General features: G+C 47.4%; 1 protein-coding gene across 1 annotated transcript in view; it reads left to right on the forward strand.

Annotated features, from left to right (window-relative positions):
• FAM102A (family with sequence similarity 102 member A) overlaps positions 1-24,891 on the forward strand; it is a 53,605-nt gene that overhangs the window by 23,296 nt on the left and 5,418 nt on the right. Inside the window, exons 3-11 of the mRNA XM_040404988.1 lie at positions 11,009-11,129; positions 12,901-12,930; positions 15,940-16,056; positions 17,577-17,623; positions 17,799-17,938; positions 19,408-19,512; positions 21,190-21,379; positions 22,719-22,840; positions 24,288-24,357. Of these exons, the coding sequence (XP_040260922.1) occupies positions 11,009-11,129; positions 12,901-12,930; positions 15,940-16,056; positions 17,577-17,623; positions 17,799-17,938; positions 19,408-19,512; positions 21,190-21,379; positions 22,719-22,840; positions 24,288-24,357 (942 nt within the window). The remainder of the gene's footprint in view (positions 1-11,008; positions 11,130-12,900; positions 12,931-15,939; positions 16,057-17,576; positions 17,624-17,798; positions 17,939-19,407; positions 19,513-21,189; positions 21,380-22,718; positions 22,841-24,287; positions 24,358-24,891) is intronic.

Genomic DNA, 24,891 nt, shown 5'->3' on the forward strand with positions numbered 1-24,891 from the left:
TGTCCTTTCTGCTGCAGCTCTCTCTCTCTCTATCACAGCTCAGGAGGTGTCCTTTCTGCTGCAGCTCTCTCTCTCTCTATCACAGCTCAGGAGGTGTCCTTTCTGCTGCAGCTCTCTCTCTCTCTCTATCACAGCTCAGGAGGTGTCCTTTCTGCTGCAGATCTTTCCCTGTAACTGTTACCCTAAGTTCACACTTGCGCGTTTTACACCGCGTTCGAACGCGCTGTAAAACGTATAACCGATGCAAACCAATGCTTCCCTATGCGACTGGTTCACATTTTCACGTTTTACAGCGCGTTCGAACGCGCTGAAAAACGCCCGACGCATAAACAAGTTCTTGAGCTTCTTTGGGGCGTTTTGTTGCGCGTTTGCGGCCATAGGACACTGCTGTCAATCACACAAACGCGCTTAATACGCGCGTTGACTATGGACAAAAACGCGCGACAAAAACTCGCGTTAAACGCGCATATCAAATACGCTCAGGTCTGAACCCAGTGTTACAGCTGCTAGCAGTAGATACGGGCTGGTGGCAGGTGAAGGACGTAACTGACGTGTCCAACCACGCCAACGAGGTGGACAGAGAGATGAGGAAAAGAACAAACAGCAGGTGGCGCTATGCACATACATTTTATTGAATAGCTCGGCGGCTTTATAAAATTTTTAATTACATGCAATTGCAAAAGTATTCAGACCCAGGTACTGGTAAAAAATGTAGACCTATTTTTTTTTTGTGGGACAACCCCTGTAAAGGGGGCTGACACTTTTACGTAATTATGTAACGACCTCTATCTCACTGGAAGACTGTGAGTAAACACCTCCAACTCTTCTCTGCCGGCACCCTTCACACTAATAGGGTCATGTTTCCAAGGAGCTAGTATTTTGGGGGTCACCTCCAGCCCACTTGCGTGCAATTTTGCGTTACCACGATGTGTCCGGTACATTATTACACGAGTGTCATAACCCGCTGGGATATTGTCCATAACATCTCTCTGTCCCGATGTCCTTCCTCTCTCAAATCCTGTTGTTTAGGAAGTTACTAGTTTATCAGAAAAAAATCCTTCCTGCCCGGCTGCCCCGGGTCCCAGGCGCTGCCGCTTATCTGCAGAATGCACGGCTCCTATCAGCCGGGCTCACCCATTAACTGCTTAAGCGCCAGTGTGTGACAGGTTAGGTATATCAGCCACCGTCCTCCTACGTGCCAGGGTGGGGAATTCCAGTTCTCAGATTGCACCGCCAGGCGCTTGTCAAAACTTGTATAAAGTTGGGATGATTGGGTTGGGAACGGGGGAAAAAAAAGGGGGGGGGGTAATAATTAATGATGTTACTTATTAATTATGTATTGCATTTTGAATAAAAATTATTTAAAAGAAGGGGGGGGGCGAACTTGTATAAAGCAAATGGCTTGTAATAAAACACAGCCTTAAAATCTGCAGCCTAGGTACAGGCTTGTTTCTATTGTTGCTGACGTGGGGTCCTTTAACGCAAGGCAATTTCAGCCCCAAATGAGCGCTGATTGACGATATACCGTACACGTCGATCGGCGCTCGTTTTAAAGGGCCTTTCACGCGGCCTGATGCAATCTGAATGGGGGGGGGGGGGAATGATAGTTAGTATGATCATTCTTCCGTTGTTCATTTTGCATGATGTCGGCAGTGTGTTAACGGTATTGTCTCATCTTAAAACCAGCACATAGATCCAGAGATCTCTCCATTCATAGCCCCAATTGTTCTGCTAGGTTTATTTCAAGCTGGCAGGTCTCTCCCTATCACAACCCAGTAGGTGTGTCCTTTCTGCTGCAGCTCTCTTCCTATCACAGCTCAGTAGGTGTGTCCTTTCTGCTGCAGTTCTCTCCCTATCACAGCTCAGTAGGTGTGTCCTTTCTGCTGCAGCTCTCTTCCTATCACAGCTCAGTAGGTGTGTCCTTTCTGCTGCAGCTCTCTTCCTATCACAGCTCAGTGAGTGTGTCCTTTCTGCTGCAGCTCTCTTCCTATCATAGGGGGAGCATCCTTTCAGCTTCAGCTCTCCTTTATCACAGCTCAGGGGGTACATCCTTTCTGCTTCAGATCTCCCCTGTCATAGCTCAGGGGGGGGGGGGGGGGGCATCCTTTCTGCTGCAGATCTCAGCTCAGTTTCATGTCCATTCCCCTGCATTTCTCCCTCTATCACAGCTCAGGGGGGGTGTCCTTTCTGCTGCTGATCTCTCCCTGTAACTGTCACAACTTCTAACAGTAGATACGGCTGGTGGCATTTGAAGGATGGAACAGAGCATGTACGACCACCTCAGCGAGGTGGACAGAGATGAGGAAAAGAACAAACAGCAGGTGGCGCTATACAGATACATTTGATTGAATAACTCAGTGGCTATGCTAAAAAAAAATTATTACAAAAGTGTTCAGATCCAGGTGCTGGTTTAAAGACATTGGTGGCATATCGCTAGAATCCAGAACGGAACTATCTCCAGAGCGGAACCCCTAAAGTGGGCAGAGAGGAGCCGCGCATGCGCCATCACCCTCCATTCATTTCTTTGGGGCTGCCAAAAATAGCTGAGCACTGGCTATACCCAGTAGTCCTATAAAAGTAAAAGGAGCGGTAGCCGCGCTTGCGCAGTGTGCTCTTTATTAATTTCTATGGGACTTTCGAAAATAGCTGAGCGCACTTAGTCGGTTATTTTTTTGGAACTCCCATAGAAATGAATGGAGAACATGCCGCGCATGCACGGTGCGCTGTCCTTCCCTTTCTGCGGGCCCGTTCTGGAGATAGGGGTGGGTCCCACCTAGCGAAACGCTGCCAATCTTTAAGATGAGACAACCCCTTTAACACAAATGTGCTGCCAACAGTTGTGATTTTTAGTGCTGCACCTTTGCGGGGTGGTCAGCGGCGTGTTTACCCTCGCCAATCATCAGGAGTGAGCATTTTCAGTTTGCATTCATGGTAAAGGGCCCGTAGAGGAGCTGCACTGGAAAACCACCATTGTTGTTGGCGTCATCTTGGCTAACAGCCTTTAATAGCTTCCAAAGTCCGCCCCAACCTCAGCACTTGCGTGGTTAACGTGTGACTTCCGATCTTGGGTAAAGGACACCCTGACTCTTCACAATAGTAATAATGATCCTCCCCCCAGACCGAGGATGTGGTTGAGCCCCAGAGAGATGTCTAAATGAAAAGCTGCCAATCACAGCGCAGCTTTCATTTTAAAAGCTAAGCTCTGATTGGTCCCCGTGGGCAGAGAAGCTGCATCTAGGCACACAAAAATGGCCGACCATGTAATGCATGGATTTGCCAGGTTCTCCAGTTCAGAGCTTCAGCATAGCACATGGACCTGATTGGGGGGACAGTCCAGTGAGACATCCCTATTCCCTAATAAGTCATGGACTGGGGTTGTCATCCTTAGACAACCCCTTTAAGGACTTATATCGTCATTGTGATTGCCTGTGCAGCGCTGTACAGGCGTCACCATACTGCCCCTGGGTGCCGATAAATGTATCCATGACCCATGTATGTTACCTTCCAGTTTGTCAATGGATTGCTAGCAGTTTGCATTGAAGGTCCAGATGGGTGTTACCAGTTGGGGCGGTTTCCCCCTACAGTCGGACACTGTCAGCATTGATTGGGTAGTGCCAGACTGTGCAGGGGCACGCCCCCAACTGGTAACATCCAGGTGGACACCTTCATTGCAAACTGCTAGTAATCCATTCATAACTTCTAGCAGGAATAATAGAGGAATGGCACAACATAGTCCTAAGAATAGGGGGGGGGGGAGGTGGAAGCTGGAGGAGATGAACAGATTGATATATAGTTTTGTTGTAAATTATTCAGCGAATGTTGTCATTTATTTATGCAAATCACTAATTTTTCTTTGCTTAGGAGTCCAGTGGGCGGTCTGACTGCATACCGAGAGCTGTCAATCACAGATAGGACCGCCCACTGGACTCCTAAGCCTAGAAAGAGCAGGAATTCATGAAATAGACTGCTTTCTCTCTCTCTCTATCTATCTATCTATATATATATATATATATATATATATATATATATATATATATATAAAATATATAATTCTGCTCCTCTCCTCCTGCTCTGTACACCGCACCTGCAGATCAGACGCCATGATCAATGTGACAAGTTCCCTTTAAAGGGTATTACGTAACATTTTAATAATAGGATTGCTGTTCCGCGTAGCAATCCTCCCCTGAATTGTAATGAGTACATAAAACCGGGCCAGGCAACCTTTCCGTGGATCCCATCCAACCGAATGAGAGTATTGCCAAGAAATTGGATTTAAAGGGCAACTCCACTTTTTTTTTTGCATGGTCCAGGAGCCTTAGTGTGGAGGCTTTTTTTCTGTTCTGTTCCACCATATTCACGGACAGGTACTAAAGGACAGCTTTGTTACTTCGAGGGCATCATCGCCGGGTTGTAAAAGGGGCCCTTTGTCTTCCTCACGCAGCGAACATGAGAAGCTCGGCCGCCCTGTCCGTTCTCGTACATAGGGGAAAGGTACGGCTCGTGAATAGCAAGTGCGAGAGCCATTCATGTCCTGTCTGCGACTGTAGCAGTGGCTAAGCAAACACGCATGGCCCTGGCAAAGAGCTGGGGGGGGGGGGGGCAGGCGATCCTCCCCCTCCCTGCAAAAGAAAGCAAAACAAACGGCCTTGCTTGCTAAATTCTTCCATTGTGTCCAAACTATGGGGTGAAACCTGATGCTGCCCATGGGGGGCTTATAAGGGGAAAATTTTAGGCTGGAGGTGGAACATCTGAATGCAATTAAGACCGACTAGCCTTGCACCTTGTAAACCACCCGCTCCTTCCAAATTTTTTATTGATTTTTTTTCCCTCTGAATACCATGCGAGAACCCATCCCCTCCCCTCCCATCGCGTGGGCTCAGTGCATTGTTATTTTCAGCTATTTCTGTTCCAGTCACTCAAAATAAAAGAAAAAAAGTTAACTAAACGGCGCGCGGTTCCGTCACATCTCGCATTGCTATGGAAACCCGATCTTTACTGTCCCCCTTTTAACACCTTCCTAGCCGTGAAAACCCAGGGACTCTGTAAGGGTTAAGTCGTCAAGCGGGGGGGGGGGGGGGGAGGTGCTAAACTTGCCCGATTGTATTACAGGGCAGTAATCCTTAAAATGTAAGAACATCCCTTTTTAGTTCACGGTGTTCCTTTGTGCCCATCTGTCACCTCTTTGTGATTACGGATTCGCCGTCCTGGATACCTGGTATTAGGATAGGTAGGTATACGGGAGGACGATGAGGATGTGCTTCCACTTGTGACATTGTCAGGTCTCAGGTGACACAGTAAAGCTCCTCTGGTCTGCGGCCAGGAGGTTAAATACCAGTCACCTTGTCTCCATGGCTTAGTAATTCCGGCCCTGACCTGGCCTTTGGCCGGTACACCAACCTGTCATTCTCTCTATGCCTTTTGTCATTGAACAGCTACACCTATCATCTCCGGCTGCCTCCGCCATCCCGCAAGATGTTCAGTGAGACAAAAGACCACGCGGTATCGGTTACGTATATTCCTCGCTTTAACCTGCGGCTTCTGTGACAGGAGGAACTATATTCTACTGTCAACTGTCATTCGTACAAGAAACGTTGCATACAACGTTTTTTTTTTGCCTGGTCGAAACCCGTCATTTATGCCAGAAACGGCCAGATCACATTGATGTCAGTGGGAATCCGGTGGTGAAGTAGAAGATTGGTCAAGGTGCTCAGTACCGGAACCGTCTACCGGAGCTTAGACTGGGCATGTGAACAAAGCCTAGCAAGATGTTCTACTACTATAGGCTCAGCGGTTGGCACTATTGCCTTGCAGCACCTGGGACCCGACCAAGGGCATCATCTGCATGGAGTTTGTGATCCCCGCTTGTTTTGGGGGGGGGGGGGGGGGGGGGGGGGGGGGGTTCTTCCGGGTACTCCAGTTTCGTCCTGTACTGATAGGTTAAAGGGCTTGTCCAAGATTTTGATATTGATGACTTATCTGCAGGGAGTCCCGGGGGTCATATGCCCACTGATCAGATACTGATGACCTATCCAGAGGACACCGGCTCAGCTCAGTCTTATTCAAGTCAATGGGGCTGAGCTGTAATACCAAGCACAGCCACTATCCAGTGGACGGCGCTGTGCTTGGCAAGTTACGAGGAGGCCACGGCCCTCACCTGTTCGGCTACTAATATGATATTGATGACCTATCCTGACATATCATCGTTCCCGTGACTGCTGCAGCCAATGCATTGGCCTCAGGGGTTGCAAGAGAATGAGCAGCGCGTGACTACTGAGGCCAGTGATTGGCTGCAGTGGTCACACGATCGGCATATGATGGTGGCAGGCCAAGCGGGGATCGGCACAGAAATGGCGGCTCATTTAAAAGGTGATTTCATACAGCCCCCAACTCTCTGAGACTTAAAAAAACAACAACTGGAAAACCCCTTTAATTTAGAATTTAGATATCTGTACTGCGCTGCAGCATATGTAAGCTGTAATAATAAACTGACACTACCTGAAATTTCTAGCGCCTACATATTTCACATTGCTGTCTACTGAGAATGCACTTGCTCACCAGGCTTGCAATCTAATTTTTCCGGACTTTAGAGGAAGCATGCACTTAGGGCGAGCCCATACAGACTTCATGTTTGATTTGACCCCAGGGCACCAGTGCTAGAAGCCAGCCATCTTTGTCCATATGCCCGGTGGGGCTCCCTGAAGAAAGAAGGAGCAAAATTTTTCCCTGGGGAATTTTTTTATTTTTTATTTTATTTTTTGCATCTTCTCATGCTGGGATCTATTTGCATGTTTCAGAACTGTGCAAGCGGTTTCGTTGGTGAGCATGTAACACGTATGATGGCGGTGCACCTGCTGTGGCAGACGGTACAGAGGCCGATTTTCTATGGCCGCCTGCCCTACTCTATCCGCAGGTGCAGCGCTCGCCTCCTTTAGTGCAGTACCAGGCAGCTGACCCACAGGTCTATAGTGTTACACAGAAGGAATTGTGGCATCCATCTTATTGTCCTTTTGTGCGATCGGGGGGGGGGGGGGGGGGGGATACAGCCATTGTTATGCCAGAGTTTGGAGAAATTCCATCCCCGCCGCTCTATAATGTGTCTCTTTGTTTTCGGAAACAAGCAGGAGCAATAACCCTCCAGCTCAGGCGCTGCGGTGCAGGCGGCGGGGGAGAGTGAACCCTCTGACACCGCAATGCTCATTTACGAAGACTTCTGCGAGGGTTAGTAAATTTTCCACAGACAATGCCATCAAATCGAGCCCCCATCTCATAACAACCAGGGTACTGCATCGGGAAGTGGCCATTTTGATGTTAACCGTCTCAGAAGTAACTTAAAGGGGTTATCCCGTCTCAGACATTGGGGGCATATCGCTAAGATAATACAACCCCTTTAAGTCCAGGTTTAGAAAAACATGGCTGCAATACTAGACACAACCCGTGGACAAGGTTGGAGCTGTTTTTAGAAGAAAGCAGCCATTTTTTCTTATCCCGAGCTACCCCTTTAATTTAAAGCCACTTTTTGGGCTAGCGATATGCCCCCAATGTCCAAGCTGGGAATAACACTTTAACTTATTCATAAAATGTATTGGATTCATTTATCTATATTTTTTTCCAGTTAGTTGCCCATTAGGTGGCGCCGTTCTCTTGCTCTCTGCTTATAATAGGACCACCTTTCTCCCGTATTGTAAGCGGTGTCGCGTACGTCAGTTAGCTCTGATGAGGGAGCTAAATATTTATCACCTCCTGCCTTTGGACCTGCGTACCATAGCGTGTTGAGCAGTGTTAGGCGGTATCGGGGATGAGATCTGTTGGTGTGTTCTTCCGTAAGAGAAAGTGTGAGCGCGTGCCAAATTCTTGGTGGGTCTTGTTTCTACCTTCATCCCGTCTTCTCCTCCTCGTACTGTGAGGTTGGACTTTGACCTTCTGTGATCCCTGAAGAATTTTAGGAATGTGTTGATTGGAAAACTTGTTCCTGCCTGCAGGGCCAGGAATCTGGTTGGTCCACCTATGGCGTACAGTACATCATAACCCGGTTGCCTTTGTTTATGTTATCGCTGGTGATAAGACTGGCAGGTCATGCCTTGTTTGTTTATCCGTGGTGGCATACGGTGGAATCTGGGGCCCCGGAAACCCTGATATGTTCCAGAAACCTTTATCACACATGGTATCTCTAATGATAAGAACCTGGAAATTGTATGTTCTTGTTGACGCCTTGTCTGAAGTCTTTTTGCACAATGGTTGAGCTTTGAAGAGGGTCCCACCATGCGTATCTAAGGGCATCTTTAAGGTCCATCCCCTGGAAACCTCTCCAGCCATTGTCATAAGAGGGTCCTGTATATGAATGGAAGATGTGGAAACATCTAAAGCCTGTATTACACTGGCAGATTGTCTGTCAGATCATCGCTAACGAGCGTTCGTAGTTCCCAAAAACGAGGAGGAGATCGCTGCATGTAACAGCAGCGGTCTCCTTCACTGATGAGCAGGCGATTGCCAGGAAGGAACGGTTCCCTCCAGACAATCGCCTGCCTTATCTGGCTGTATCAAATGTTTGGTTGATGGAGGTCCAACCACTTGGATGCTGAAAATGTCCCTTATGCACCCATGCGCTCTCCATCCCAATTGTTTAGCTGTCAGACAAAGACCTGAGAAATCTGAGACAGACTGGTTGCTATGGACACCCTCCTTGACAGCCACAATAATTTAGCTGTCAGTTTAAAGACCTACATAATCTGAGACACTGGTTGCCATGGACAATCTCCTGGGCACCCATTTAGTTAAGCTGTCAGACTGAAGACCTGAGTAATCTGAGACAGATTGGTTGCTATGGACAATCTCCTGGGCAACCCCTATAGTTTAGCTTTCAGACTGAAGAGCTGAGTAATCGGAGACAGACTGGTTGTTATGGACACTCTCCTTGGCAACCCCAAAGGTTTACCTGTCAGCCTGTAGAGCTGAGTAATCAAAGACAGTCTGGTTGCTATGGACACACTCCTTGACAACCCCAAGAATTAAACTGTCAGACATGATCATGGATGCTTGTTGAGAAGATGAACGTTTGAAACAGATTAACGTCCCCTTGAAGAGTTTGTCTTCTCTTTAATTTATCACTTTCTCTTCCCCTCCACCCTTAGTCTTAGAACATATTTTTTTTCTTGTAAAAACCCATTTCCTTCCGCCATACCTTGCTCACACTCCAGCTGTTACGCACGCTGTTTTTTGCAGGAAATGTGACCTTACCACAGTGCGCGGGAGTCTACATCTCCTGTCAGCCATGGTAACCCGTGTCCACAGCTGCCCGGGGTCCCCAGCCGCCCTTGCATCACTCTGGTATCTCTGTATCACCAGCTGCGCCACATATCCATCTCCCTTGTGTCTGATCAGGCGGCGAGAGCAGCGTTACTGTGCAGATATGATGGGGACAGAACCGGCTGGGCAGCCATGTCGCATGATTGCTGCAGACATTCTGAGAGTTGTAGTACTTTATGTAAAGATACATTCTCTCTCTCTCTCTCTCTCTCTCTCTCTCTCTCTCTCTCTCTCTCTCTCTCTCTCTCTCTCTCTCTCTCTCTCTCTCTCTCTCTCTCTCTCTCTCTCTCTCTCTCTCTCTCTCTCTCTCTCTCTCTCTCTCTCTCTCTCTCTCTCTCTCTCTCTCTCTCTTCTCTCTCTCTCTCTCTCTCTCTCTCTCTCTCTCTCTCTCTCGTGTCTATTGAATCTGCGCAGTATGCATACAGGGCCAGTGACCCTAAGCTGCCCAGCGAGGGAAGTACGCTGCTGTCAGGCGCCTCTGGCTGCCCATCTGAGGAAAAGATTGGACATATTGAAACTTGGCATGTCTGATCCTTCATTCCCTGACTACCCATTAGGAGGCATTGATTAAACCCTGGACACGAGCTTGGGGTAAAACTAGCATTTTTGTACATAACTAATCCGTTTATCAGTCTCAGCATTCAATATGAGCGGCGGCTGGCCTGCATTTGGAGAATCAGCAGAAGACTTGACAGAAGGTTATCATCCACTGAATAGGAATGGCAATTACCGAGCCTGCTCCGAGACCGGAGGCCTCTGCCTCTCCCCCTCCCCCGCTCTTCGCTTCTGGGCTTATTCTAATGGGTCTCATCGCTTTTTATCTCGGCCTGTGCAGTCGGCTGTGAAGTGAAGGAAGTTCCGCTAGATATGGCAGCCTGGCCGTCCATCAGCTGCACTCGCACAGCCCCGGGTCGCTGCAGCCCATAATTACAGCCAAAATTGTACCCGGGGTCTCTGCGCGGTTGTCAGATTTTGCAGAGACATTGCAGCAGAAGGTACGCCCCCTGCGTCTTTAAACCACAAACCATGACCACGGAGGCAAACTGCGTACGGCATATGAATTGGCATTGTCCTGCGGCAACACCGCCACCCCTGTACCCGTAGCGCCTCTTACTCTGCTTTTCTAACACAATCAGGTCTTGTATCAGTTGCCTGAACCAGGAGGTTCACGATGAACGCTGGTCCGGGTTGTGCGGCAGCTCATAAATAGTGTGGGTGCTGGTGATAAAAAGGAAACCACAGAGGTGCGCCCGGTATGACTGTACAGACATCACGCTCGTGGCTCCAGCTGCAGAAGTGAGAAACGGATGAGCAGCATATGAAAGGGGCCCTTCCCCTAAAATCACACACCCGTTCTTCTCCTAAATGTTCTCGATTTTATGCGGTTGATCTTCGCAACTGGGTTCCGAAGCTGGGCGCTAACCAGATTGGTTGTCACCCCGCTTTTCCGGAAGCCGATAAGGCTCTGTTCACATCTGCATTGCAGATATCGTCACATTTCACTGGAAAAAAGAGCGCGCCGCGCCATGGACTCTACCATGTTCATACCATGGCGTTGGAAGCCATGGTTTTAGTCCCGCAACCATGGCGTTTTTTAACCATTAATCTGCCGTCTATGGCTTGCTGCCCTTTGATTTGTGATGTGACCTGTGTCCCGCCCCCGCTCCGTGGACTGACTGTGTCTTCTTTCTGCCTCTTATCACAGGGAGGAAGTGCAAGAAAACTGCGTCCGCTGGAAGAAAAAGCTGACCTTTGTCTGTAAAATGAGCGCCAACCCCGCAACTGGCGTACTGGACCCCTGTATCTGCAGGGTCTCCGTCCGGAAGGTAAGCAGATGACTGCGGTGACATAAATCGGAGGCGGGGGGGTCATGTGGCTTTTGCTTGAAGGGACTATTATGTCGGCTAAGCCTTATAATCTGAGCGTGCAGCCTATGGATTTAGTGTGATGCTGAGACCAAGTAATCAGGCACGGAGGGGGGAAGCAATCTGCAGGGTGACATCATCGGTTGTTGCAGTAGCATGCACGTCACCTGGCCATAGTTTTACGCGGGTCAGTGCCTATCCGTTCACTTGGAACCTATGACGCTACAGAGGTTAAGGGCACTTTTATGTGGGCAGATAATTGCCTTTACCGAGCGCCATTTGATGCTCGTTGCATTATATTATACATACAATCGTTCCCTGCCCCCCCCCCCCCCCCTTCCATTACACAATGCGTCAGGCAGCTCGCCGAGCATGCATGTGTCCTGAGCCGGGAGAGGATAGTAAACTCCTCTGGCAGCTGCCTGTCTCCATGATAGTAAAAGGATTGGGAGCTTGAAATAAAAGGTGCCTGACCCTCTCCTTTGACATCTGCCATCAGGGAGAGTCACAAAGCCCTCATTCACATTAGGTAGTCTACCAATGTGTATGGACGGCTTAAAGGGATCGTCCAGCTGGAGCTGAGTGATCCCTAATGTACAGCATCAGCTGCCTACACGTCAATGACTTAAAGGGGGTGTCCAGATTAATGTACGGCACTAGCAGCCTACACAAAGTAATATCACGATGACTTAAAGGGGTTCTCCAGCTTAATGTACAGCATCAGCTGCCTACACAAAGTACATGGTATACTGACTTAAAGGGGTTGTCCAACTTTGTGTAGGCTGCTGATGCGATACATTAAGTACAAAGGACAATGACTTAAAGGGGTTGTCCACCTTAATGTGCAGCTTCAGCAGCCTACATGAAGTACATCGAACAATGAGTTAAAGGGGTTGTCCAGCTGGACCTGAGTCTGGAAGGGGGAAGAATTTAAAAACGTATAAAAAGCTGGACAACCCCTTTAAAGGGGTTCTGCAGTTTTTTTAAACTGATGATCTATCCTCTGCATAGATGAACAGCATTTGATCGGCGGGGGTCCGACACCCGGAACCCCTGCCGATCAGCTGTTTGAGAAGGCAGCGGCGCTGGCAGTAGTGCCGCGGCCTTCTCGCTCTTTACCCCAGGCCCAGTGACGTCACGACTGGTATCACTGGCCTGGGCAGGGCTAAGCTCCATTCAAGTGAACAGAGCTTAGCCCCGCCCAGGCCATTGATACTAGTTGTGACATCATTGGTGCTGCGGTAAAGAGCGAGAAGGCCACGACGCAACTGCCTTCTCAAACAGCTGATCGGCGGGGGTTCCGGGTGTCGGATCCCCGCCGATCAGATGCTGAAGATCTATCCAGAGGATAGATCATCAGTTTAAAAAAACTGCAGAACCCCTTTAAGTCATTGTCCTATGTACTGTGTGAAGGCAGCTAAAGCTGTACATTAGGGATCACTCAGGTCCAGTAATGGAACAGCGCCCCTAGTGGCCAGTGTATTTATTTTTTTAAAGGTTTTGCTGCATTGCTGTTGTGGGAGGCATTGTATGTGCAAGCGTATGCGGTGTAAGATAAGGTCTGCAATACACGCGTGTGTAACTAGACTGTACGTTAACCCTTTATGTCACACGTGACCCTCGTACTCCGGGTCTGGGCTCTGACACCAGTGCAGTGGATTCTCCCAGACTGTTAATGCTGTTTGTTGATGGTGTCAGAATGGAAATAATAATCTGTCTTTTCCTGTTACAGGAACTGAAGGGTGGAAAAACATTTTCAAAGGTAAGACAGAGGACATCATTCAGTCACCATGCGCCATTCCCCTCATTCTGCCCACTCAGCGGACAGAGGAAGTCCTTCAAGGGCGACAAATTAAAGGGCATCTGTCAGCAGATTTGTACCTGGCTGACCTGTTACATGTGCACTTGGCAGCTGAAGGCATCTTTGTTGGTCCCATGTTCGTATGTACCAGCATTGCTGAGGGGGCGTTGCCATTACACCTAGAGGCTCTGCCCTCTCTGCAACTGCCAGGGCCTCTCCACTTTGACAGAACCAGGTTTGATGATTTTTTTACTACCTGGCCCTGTCAATCAAAGTGGAGAGGCCATGGAAGTTGCAGAGAGGGCAGAGCCTCTAGGTGTAATGGCAACGCCCCCGTTGCTCCTAGAGCCTCATTTGCATATATTAAAACTTCATTTTTCTCAGCAATGCGGGCACATATGAACATGGGACCAACACAGATGCCTTCAGCTGCCAAGAGCACATGCAACAGGTCGGCCAGTGTCATAGGTACAAAACTGCTGACAGATGTCCCTTTAAAGGGGCACCATAGCATGATATACTCGGGGCATATTGATGGCGTGTCCTATCGACGTGCCATCAATCATAAGCCCTAAGACAGATCAGATTTCTGTGCCACGAATGTGACAGCGCTGACCTCTGCTATTTACAGGACTCTGTTTACTGATTGATGATTAGATCATTAGTCACAGATTTTCAGGTAAGGAGTCACACTATTGGGATTAGTAATGAGTATTGAAGCCGAGCAGGAAGGATCGCGCCCAGTGTATCGCACGTGACACACGGCAGGGGACGTCAATCAGGCTCATATCACATTGTCATTTCGCTAAGCAGCTAAGATCTGGAGTGTCCGGACAAACGGCATGGTCAGCAGTGTGGGGAGGAAACCGGCGAGAGGGCTCTTTGGGCTGAGCATCCTTTCATTCGGAGCCCCTTCCTCTGTGGGTTTCCTGCCACGATGGTGGGATGTGGGGGACCCCCTGCCAACAACAGTGTGTGACGCAGACTGGATGCGGTGGGAAAGTAGCAGAGCGGATGACGAACACGAATGTCAGGATGAAATGATCCCTCTTCTTCAGAATAGCAAGCGCCCAGGAGGGGTTTAGCAGCTGGCGGCGCGCAGGGAATGCTGCATTGCTGGGATATGGAGATGCTTGCAGGGCGTCTTTATATCACAAAGCCTATGTAGCTGCAATAATCTGGAAGCCTATTCTAGTCCTTGCATTACAGGGGTTCTTCAGTTTAGAAATCCCATTCTGAGCTGATCCCCCTGTTCTGGATCCTTATCTTTGGTCAGAGTGGATAGCGGTTTCAAAAGGCACCTCTCGCTTTAGAGGACTTCTCCTGTATTACAAATACTGCCTGTGGATATGAGTGGTCACTGCGTAATGCCTAATTCCCCCTTGTGGTGGCGCTGCAGGAAAACAACACTAATTGCAAAATTTCCACACCGATTACAGCTGCTCACTGGGGATCCCAGCAATGAGGGGGGGAATTCGGGATCAGTTTATTGTCAAAGAAATCTTGTCCAAAACCCCTTGAAATGCTATGAACAACTTATAGATAAATTCTTATCAAACCAATAAGACTATGGCTTAAATGAGCATTTATGAGCTGTCAGCAATTCAGAGATAAGGGCTACACATCCAGCTGTCTGAACAGCAACATGAGGGGACTCGGTGTAAAACCCAAAGTGACAGTCTGCGGGTAGACTAAAACTTAAAAGGGTATTCCCATCTGAGACAATGGGGCCATATAGGCTGGGACCCGCACCTATATCGAGAACGGAGCAGAGAAAGTGGTTCCTGGAGGACTCCGGGTCCGGCCACCACCAAGTGTTCTCCCCATAGAAGTGAATGGGAGCGCATGTGCGACCGCCTCTCCCATTCACTTCTATGGGCCCTACAGAAATAGCCAAGCCAGCTATTTTCGGGGACCTAATAGAAATGAATGGAGGGTGGCTGCACATGCACAGTACGCGTTCCACCACTTTCAGGGCTCCGTTCTCCGTGTAGGTGCAGGTTCCAGAGGTGGGACCAGCACCTATCAGACAAATGGGGGCATATCCTAGTGATATGCCCCCATTGTCTGAGATGGGAAAACGCCTTTAACCCTGTCGGACAAAAACTGCTGAAAATATTGAATGGCTATGTACACCTTTGGGGACATTTTTTATGATTGCATTTTGGGGCTAAGAAGCATTTTTTCAATTGGTCATTATTATAAACGCTCAGCCGTTTGTGAGATACAGGTGTTAAAAATCTGTCTGTTTGCAAGCTGTGACTTTGTTTTCTTTTAATTCCGTCTTTTGACGGCTCATGTGCAGCTCTTCTCTCTGATCTCCTGACCTTATAAACACTTATCAGTTTGATAAGAATTGAGCTTTGATGAGTGTTTGAGGCCAGGAGATGACTACACGTGAGTGGGATTCAAAGAAAGCAGAAAATAACAGCTTTCAAATAGACCGATTTTTAACCCCTGTAACTCAGAAACGGCTGAACATTTTTATTAAAGACCGATTGAAAAATGTATTTTTAGCCCAAAATCTGTAAAATGCAATCATAATAATTATAAAAAATTGCCCTGAAGGTATTCATAGCCTCTAAAGAGACATGGGAAGGGATGTGCTATAGCAAGGCATGCAATTGGTGCAACCCCTTACCCCCGGGTTTGATTTTATGACATCTCACATGATGACTAAGACTTAGATTTTGGAGGTCATACGTCATGTCTTAAATATTTTAGACTGCAAAGCGTAAGGAATCCTGTAGAACAGGTCTAGCTTGTCGCACATGTATGCCAGTTGTCTGGCGCACATAGCTGGCATGATTGGATGACTTGTGGGTTATGGCATTACGACTCCATTTTATTCAATTGAGAATGTTCTGTACAGAGGCGGTACACCTATAGATGACGCCTGCACTCCTAGTACCATATGTACTAACCTGTCTGCTACATGAGCCCTTACATTGTCTTCAATTCACTTTCCAGCTGGGCTTTGCCGACCTGAATCTGGCCGAATTTGCCGGATCGGGATCCGCGGCACGCTGCTGTCTTCTGGAGGGATATGACACTCGGCACACCAGGCAGGACAACTCTATCCTGAAGGTAGCGTTCAATATCTGCGTGGACTTTCCCGTATTCGCTCCCTGTTATTTTCCCTTTCCTGTTTATGTCTCACTAATGAACGAGTAGTATAGTCATGTGTGATCTCCTATAATTATGGCCGCACGTCGACTTTCAAACCAGTTTTCGGCCTGTCCTGTCAGTGTAAACCAGGAACTACTGACATCACGAGGAATGCGGTATTATGTGTCTCATGTATCCGGGATGGTTTGGTCACACAGTCACTGCGTCCATTATAATTAATCTTCCCGTGTTTGTGTTTTTCTGTAAGTGATTTTACTCTCATATCTCCCATTAGACTTTATGTTGCAAACTAGATTTAAAGGGACATTAAACGTAAAGTCTGTCTTCATTTTCGATCATTCCCTTTAATCTGTTATATTAGCAGCTCTTCTATTCTATCGTTTTGTGTGTACATCCACTCTGTAGACCTTTGTGTCTCCATGGTTACAGACTACAAACAAGCAATGTGTAGTCTGTTCCTGATGGGCAAGATGGATGGGAGGGAGTCGACGCAAAACAATAGTTTTTTTTAATCTAATCACGACTATTGTAGCAATAAAATATTCTGATTGTAAAGTGGACCTACCTTTTTTAAAGGGGTAGTCTGGTAATAACACATTTTTCCTTATCCACTGTATAGGGAATAACCGTTAGATCAGTGGGCCTCCAGTTGCTGGCATCCCCACCGATCACGACAACGAGGGAACACACGAGAACACACCACTTCTCCATTTAAAGTCCTTAGGACTACCAGAAATAGCCGAGCGGGATCAGCTATTTTTGTCAGTCCCATGGAGTTTGAATGGAGGGACATTGCAGATGCTCGACCACCAGTCCATTCAAATGAGGGAACACTGGACTCCCATTCTCCTGTAATCCGTTCCTAGGAGCTGTCCCTTATCCAATGGATAGGCGTAACTTGTTGTTACCAGAATACCCCTTTTAAAGGGCATCAGATTTGTACCTATGACACTGGCTGACCTGTTACATGTGAACTTGGCAGCTGAAGGCATCTGTGTTGGTCCCATGTTCATATGTGCCTGCATTGCTGAGAAAAAATAAGTTTTAACATACGCAAATGAGCAACGGGGGCGTTTCCGTTACATCTGGAGGCTCTGCTCTCTCTGCAACTGTCGTGCCCTCGGCACTTTGATTGACAGGGCCAGACAGTGGAAACATCATCACACCTGGCCCTATCGATTAAAGTGCACGGCAGTTGCAGAGAGAGCAGAGCCTCTAGGTGTAATGGTGACGCCCCCGTTGCTTCTAGAGACTAATTTGCATATATTAAAACATCATTTTTCTCAGCAATGCGGACACATATGAACATGGGACGAACACAGATGCCTTCAGCTGCAAAGTGCACATGCAACAGGTCAGCCAGTTTCACAGGCACAAAACTGCTGACAGATGCCCTTTACCCTTAGGTCTTTTATCACGTGTTCTTTTCATTATAATTGCCTTCGTGTTTATTTATTTTTTCCGTCTTTCCTTGCAAGGTCAACATTGGAATGTCCCTCCTTTCTGGAGACCCCTGCTTCAAAACGTAAGTTTTACTGTCTATAGCTTATGACACGACTGCTTATTAGAATGATCCCACATTAAGTCGTGACTTATGGCGCACACGTCTGTCTTGGACTTAAAGGACAGCCTTAAGTTCTTTACCGCTAGTGATTGTAATGCCGGGGTAAGCAGCTTGTGTGTTGACCTTTCTCTTCTAGGCCTCCCTCCACCGCCAAGACTGTCTCAGCTCCTGGACAGGATTCCTCTCTGCAAATAACCTGTAAGGGCCAGGGGACTGTACGCTCGGCCAGTGGCACTATGCGCCAGAACAGGAGCCGTCAGGCATTGCTTAGTTCAGGTACCAGAACATGGTTGTGTCTCCTTATCTTATCTGTATCTTCTACATTACAGCAATTCTAGGTCCTTCCCTCTTTTTTGCAGTTTGCATATAATTGCTTTACTTATCATATCACACTGATACAGAATCAAATCCTGTATTAGGGTGCATTCACACGACCGTATCCGATTTGCGGTCCGCAATCATGGATCCACAAAATATGCAAGTGGTCCGTGTGCATCCTGCACATTTCGCGGATCCCATTGAAAAAAATGCCTAATGGTCTAGAATAGGACATTCTATCATTGGCAGAGTGGCCGCAAACGTGCTGTCTGCATTTTTTTTGTTTGGCCCCATAGAAATTAATGGATCCATGTGTGATCCGTAAAATAAAGTGCAGCTCTAGAATACGGTCTTGTGAATGTATCCGTAATGCACATTCTGATGTAGAGCTGCATTCACAATGTTGCAGACTGGTGAACCCTCATCTCTCAAGCCCTGTTAAATCAGTGCCTGGAAGGTCCATACACATGCACGTTATGACTTCCCTCCCATACACATGCACACTCTGCTTGGCCGAGCATGCATGTGTTCTCATTGTAAAGAAACCTCGGGCAGCAGCCTATCTCCTTTGAGAACAAAAGGATCAGACACAGACTTTCCACATACTTGATCCTTCTAACAGATGATGTCTAGGGAGAGTTGGCACACCCCGTGCACATAAGATAGTTGGCCGAGCCTACCAAAAATGGTGAGTTTGGTTGACGTTTCTCTTATGTGTATCGGCCATCTTGACTCTCCCACAATGTAGGGCTTGTATAAAGGATTATATTATAATAATATAATAAGGGCTGCGTTTGTTGACGAAACATCGATTTGATTCAAGCAACAAGCAGCAGATTTGTGAATGCAGCTCTGGAGCATTTTACAGGCTGTAACTTAGGATCAGCACCAGATAAGTAATGCAATGTATTTACAAAGTTGCTCAGTTTTTTATGTGAAAGCGCATAATGATCTGAAATAAAAAGCGTTTTTAATGTGAGCGCTCCTTTTAATGGTATCTAATAAGCAGTCTATTCTGTGTTCCCGGCCTGCACCGTTCTCATTAAACAAGACCCATTTGTAGTTGTGACATGTCTTATTTGGAAAGCGATGGCCAAATCAGCCAAGGGGAAGCACGCCTAGATAGGAGGATTATTGCTCCATATTGCAAGTGTGTTTAGCAAGTGAATTTGTAAAGACTTGCTAGAAGCGTATAAGTCGTCTTAGAGGGAAGGAGCGCACTTCTCTCCAGGTTACAAGCCTCAGCTCTGGAGGTAAGGCGTTCCAGCTGGCAGGGAATATCCCGCTATCTGTTTAGGTTCTCATGGGAACAGACAGCGGGACAGAAGCCAGATTTAGCAGCTGTTTTCCTTCTAGTACAATTTACCCCCCCCCCCCCCCCCCCCCGAACCACTTCTAAGCCGTTTAAATTTTTCTAAACATTCCAGGGGTCTTCGAAGAAGCGGATCAAAATCTCTCAAGCCCTGAGGAAACTTCTCATTCAGGTCACTCGCGGAACTCCAGTCAAGCCAGCCAGCAGTCCAAAGCGTCCGGTAACTATCCAGTCATTTCTACATACCAACCTCTCTGGCTTCTCTTTTCCTGAGAACAAGTCTGTGAGCTTAAAGGGGTTGTCCACTTCTTTACAATCGATAGACAATCCTCAGGATAGGCCATGTCGGTCCCCGCCGATCAGCTGTTCTGCAGTGGTTCTGGCGCCAGTACTATACAGTTCTCTCTCTTGTGCAGTGGATCGAGCGGGTTACTGCGGCGCTGCTACCAGTCACTACAGTGCTGCAGAAACTGGCTCCATCATCTGCACAACGGATAGAGACATGCAGTTCCGGAACCACTGCAGAACAGCTGATTGCCGAGGGTGCAGGGTTCCGGACCACCGCCAATCAGATGGTGATTGCCTCTCCTGAGGATAAGCCATCACCTGTAAAGGAGAAGAAAAAAATTATTTAAGGGGTTGTCTCATTTATGAGGCAGAGTGAACGGCAGGACCTGGCACATCTGTCCTTTTACATCGCCAGCCAATTCATTTCAATGGGTACAGTGTAATGCTTCCTTTTCCCTGTGGGGGCACTGCAGAGAAATTGAACACTTGCTTCCAGCCTCCTTGCAACTTAAGGTGGATTTCGACGCACCAATAATCGTCCTGCGAACGGTTGTTCCCGATCATCTGGCCATCTAAATGTGCCGCCGATGAACGAGCAAAACGTGCTCATGCAGGCACCAACGATCATGGCTTCTGAGCAGCAAATAGTATGGGTTAAACAGCGATCTGCTGCTCAGAAGCCATAATTGTGTATGAGGATGAGGGATCGCTATAGCCATCCCCCGTGCTCATACAGTGAAGGAGATCGATGCATGTAAATGCGCAGTCTCCTTCACTGAACGAGCAGCTGACTAGCGCATGCGCAGTGTCCTCATAGTGTTCCTTCCCTGTGCTGGCATCAGCCTCAGGGAAGAAACTGCGCATGTGCTAGCCTGCGCATCGCGAGATTACGGCGCTCTAGCTTTCTGACGTCGGGGAGCAAGGAGGAGAGATTCTGAGGATGCGGGGCGGTGCTGGGCTCCTTCATGCTGGACTCCTCTCAGGGACAGGACTCCTCTCAGGTTAATTTGCATATGTATCAAATCTGATCTTTTACACAATAAAAGCACACAGAGCTATGGGGACTGGGTATTGCGGATGTGCTAGCGGCCATCTAACAACCCATGTCCTCAGCTCTATGCACAAAATCCCAGGGACAGGTTCCCTTAAAGTAGTTCAGTTTTAGGCTAGGGTGACATGACGGGAATTTTAGTTGCTCGTCGGACATGACTTATTCCAGTTTAGTGCTCAATGTAGTCTTCTGCGACTGCAACTCATTCGCGATATGTCAGCAGTTTTTTATTTTTTTTTATGTGTCTAATGGGTGTTGGAAATCCTAATTTGCACAGGCTCGCAGCCAAATCACACCCTAAAATATTCCTGTGACCAGTGCAACTGCATGTTACAGACATATTGTACACATTTTTTTAATCACACACCTTGAAGTCGCCTGACAATTGTTGCCGTGTAGCCCCAGCCTTAATGGGGTAAGAGAACCTGAGTGCGGCAACCCCCTTTATAAAATGCTTACCGTACCTTTATTCCTCGGTGGCCTCTATTCGTGTAGCAGTCTGGATTACCCCCCGCTCATCTCCACGATTTCATGCATGCTTTGCTTTCTTCTGTGCAGGTCACAGCTCTGAACACTCCCGATGTTCCAGTATGTCAGATCTGACTCACAGACGCAACACATCCACCAGCAGCAGCGCCTCTGGGGGAATCGCCATTACTGTGGACACGCACGATGCCGAAAAGGAGAGCAAACCAGAGAAGCCCCCAAGGCCACTCAGACCTCCCCTCAATCTGGATAGACAGTCCAGGTAAATTTAACGTTATCGCGCAAGTTAGACCTCATGCATACACGTGTGTATTTTTGCGGTCCGCACAGTACAGATACCGTCCCTGTTGAATCCACACTTTTTGCAGACCTATTGACTTTAATAGGTCCGTGGTCCGCATTTTGCGGCCAAATATTAGGACATGTTCTATCTTTTTGATGATGGATCATCTGTCTGGTGTCCGTATCCTTATGTCCATTCAGCAAAAAAGATAGAATATGTTCTCAAAGTATGCGTCCGCAAAAAATAGAGGCAGACGGCACACGGACTACTTCTGCGTTTTGTGGATCCAAGGTTTGTAGACCGCAAATTGGACTCACGTGCATGAGGCCTTAGGGAGACTGGATTTCGGGCGGGTGTCTGTTACAATTTTAGGAGTATCTGGGCCAGTTATTTCAGTTATGCTTTTATTCATTAACTTGGAGAGGAGACAATGAAACAAAAACACTTCTGTCTCTGAAATGTCAAGCGAGTGCGTGTCTTTCTCTAGTGTCCGTATGGAATATGTGATGTGACTCAGCTGGGACTGAGTCAGTCTGGAGCGTTGGCTCAGGTCTCGCCAGATTCCAGCTCCTCTGACACACGCTACTCTCGTGATTTTCCTACTTGGCTTCTGCCAGCGATTCCCATTTTTTGGAACGCTTTGACTGCCTGCCCCTTGTCGTGAGTTAATTCAGATAATTCATGTAGCTGCTTCAATACCTATAAACACAAGGAAAGCAACCGAGGTTTGTCCAAAGCAGGAATACCCTTTAAAGGGGTTGTCGCAAGATTTTAACTTCTCTACAGTATAGGTGATAATTATGTGGTCAGTGGGGGTCTGACTGCTGGGACCCCCATGATCTTGAAAGCGAGGGTCGTGTACTCCCCATACGAATGTATTGGCGGTTGAGCATGCTCGCAGCCCTGCCCTTTATCTGTATGGTGCTGCGGAAGAGGAGCGCAGTACAACATCTGCCAGTAAATGAAGCAGCTTAACCGTAAAACTACGACTCCCAGCATGCTCCATTTATTTCTATGGCGTTCTGAGAGCAGCCAAGCAAGTGTGCATCTTGGGAGTCGTAGTTTTAACACAGCTGGCGTGACGGAGGTTAGCCGTCGCAGATATAGGGAAAGGCGACTGGACTCTTGTGATAAGTTGGTGAAAAATCTTTGAGTAAAGCACTTGTAACTATTTTGTGTTATAAAAAATATTCCAGTTTTAATCTGAATTTCCCCAAAATGACTAAATCAGGTATCCTCTGAACTCGTCATCAATAAGCAATTTTAATTGTTGCTGCAGTGTCTCATCCATGTTAATGTTTTCCCCCATCACTTTCAGGAGAAAGAAGGACTCTGTGGAAAGTCATCCCACCTGGGTGGATGACACCAGGATCGATGCTGATGCTATTGTGGAGAAGATCATGCAGAGCCAGGACTTCACCGACGTCAGCAACAATGAAGGTAAAGGAGAGGAATGTGTCCAGGGAGCGGGGACTTCTGATATACAAGCGTGCACTAGTCCATAAGCTCCGGGAATGTTACAGACAATGTTGGCTCCCACTTCCACCATGTAATTCCTCTTACACTAACATCCAAACCATTCTCCCCTCCATTGTCAGATGCCTATGTGACCAGGTGCATATGAAGGAAAGTTCTTCTTGAGAATATAGATCATTGCATTTTTTACAATGAAATATTATACACTCCCACAGTGCCCCTAGTATAAATAGTAGCCACCATATTTCCCTAGTATCTATAATGGGCCCCCCGTAGTTCCCCCATTGTCTATAATGCCCCCTATAGTGGCACCAGTATATATTAGACCCCCCACAGTGCCTCTCTATATAAAATGTCCTCCAATTGTACCCTCAAGTATAAATATACCCCCCAATAGTACCCTCCAGTATAAATATACCCCCCAATAGTACCCTCCAGTATGAATATACCCCCCAGTAGTACCCTGCAGTATAAATATAACCCCCCAATAGTACCCTCCAGTATAAATATTGCCGCCAAGTGCCCTCCAATATAAAGATAGCACCCAATAGTACCTTCCAGTATAAATATACCCCCCAATATTACCCTCCAGTATAAATATAACCCCCAATAGTACCCTCCAGTATAAATATACCCCCCACTAGTACCCTCCAGTATAAATATTGCCCCTATAGTGCCCTCTATTCTGCTCAGTCCGAAAATTTAAAAAAATACCTCATCCACTTGAACATGAGGGAACACTTAGATTGGGAGCCCCATTGGGGACAGCTTGACGCTATTCTCTGTAAAGCTCTGGGGAATATGTAAGCGCTATATAAAGTGCATAAAATAAAAATCTGCAGGGGGGGGGCTTCCTTTCCTCCAGTGCAGAGCCAGTGTTCCCTCACGTTCAAGTGAATGAATAATTATTTTTTTTAACCCCTGAAAGTCACTTTTACCTGTTTCTAACGGCTATTAGATGGGTGTCTAAACATCCATTAAAAACAGGCTAAATTATTTTAGTGGGGTCCGTCTGGCAGTGAAAATTGTCCTATTTTTCGACTGCTGTTATTCACTGGCCGCTAAAAAAAAACGGCCATGCGGAAAGCCCCATAGAATATTGGTTCTGAAAACGGCTATGTGACAGTCCTTACAAAAACTGCTGTCAGCGTTTTTCCCATTCGTGTGAATGTAGCCTCAATAGTGAATGTGTACTTACGTGTAAGATCAAACGTGGCCCTGACTTTCCCTTCAGGACAGAAAGTAAATCTTGCGTTAAGTTTTCTCCACACCCTTTACATTCCCCAGGCCGTGCAGAGACATTTTCCAGCTCACATACGTAGAAATACATCTCTCTCTCTTAATCCGCCATTCATTTTGTGCTGTAGTAGGCGTCACGCCGGCTCACGCTCTGTTATCTGTCTATTTGCAGACAGTCACCTGAGGCTGTTTGTCAGCAGAGATGGCTCCACTACTCTCAGCGGGATACAGATGGCGAACAGGTATCTAAATTATGTCTCCTGTGTATGGAAAGTTCTAATATGTGGCAAATTTTCTATTTCTTTAGGCTCCATTTAGACGTCTGTATGTGTTTTACGGATCCGCAAAACACGGACATCAGCAATGTGCTTTCCGCATTTTGCGGATCCGCACATTGCCAGAACTATATAGAAAATTCCTTTTCTTGTCCGCAATTGCAGACAAGAATAGGACATGTTCTATATTTTTGCGGAACGGAAGTGCGGACCCGGAAGTGCAGATCCGCAATTCCGGATCCGAGCGGGACAAAGTCTGTCCCCATAGAAATGAATGGGTCCACAATTCTGTTCCGCAAAATGCGGAACAGAATTGCAGACGTGTGAATGGGGCCTAACTCCAAGATATTTTTACTGACGACCTCTCCTCTGAATAGGTCATGAGTATCTGATCGGTAGGGGTCCGACATCCGGGACCCCCACCAGTCAGCTGTTTGGACTTGCAGCCTTCTCTAGCTTTTCCTAGGCCATGTGGTGTCACGTTCATCAGCCACATGGCCT

Source organism: Bufo bufo, chromosome 8, assembly GCF_905171765.1.
Source record: "Bufo bufo chromosome 8, aBufBuf1.1, whole genome shotgun sequence".
In the NCBI taxonomy this organism is placed as follows: Eukaryota; Metazoa; Chordata; class Amphibia; order Anura; family Bufonidae; genus Bufo; species Bufo bufo.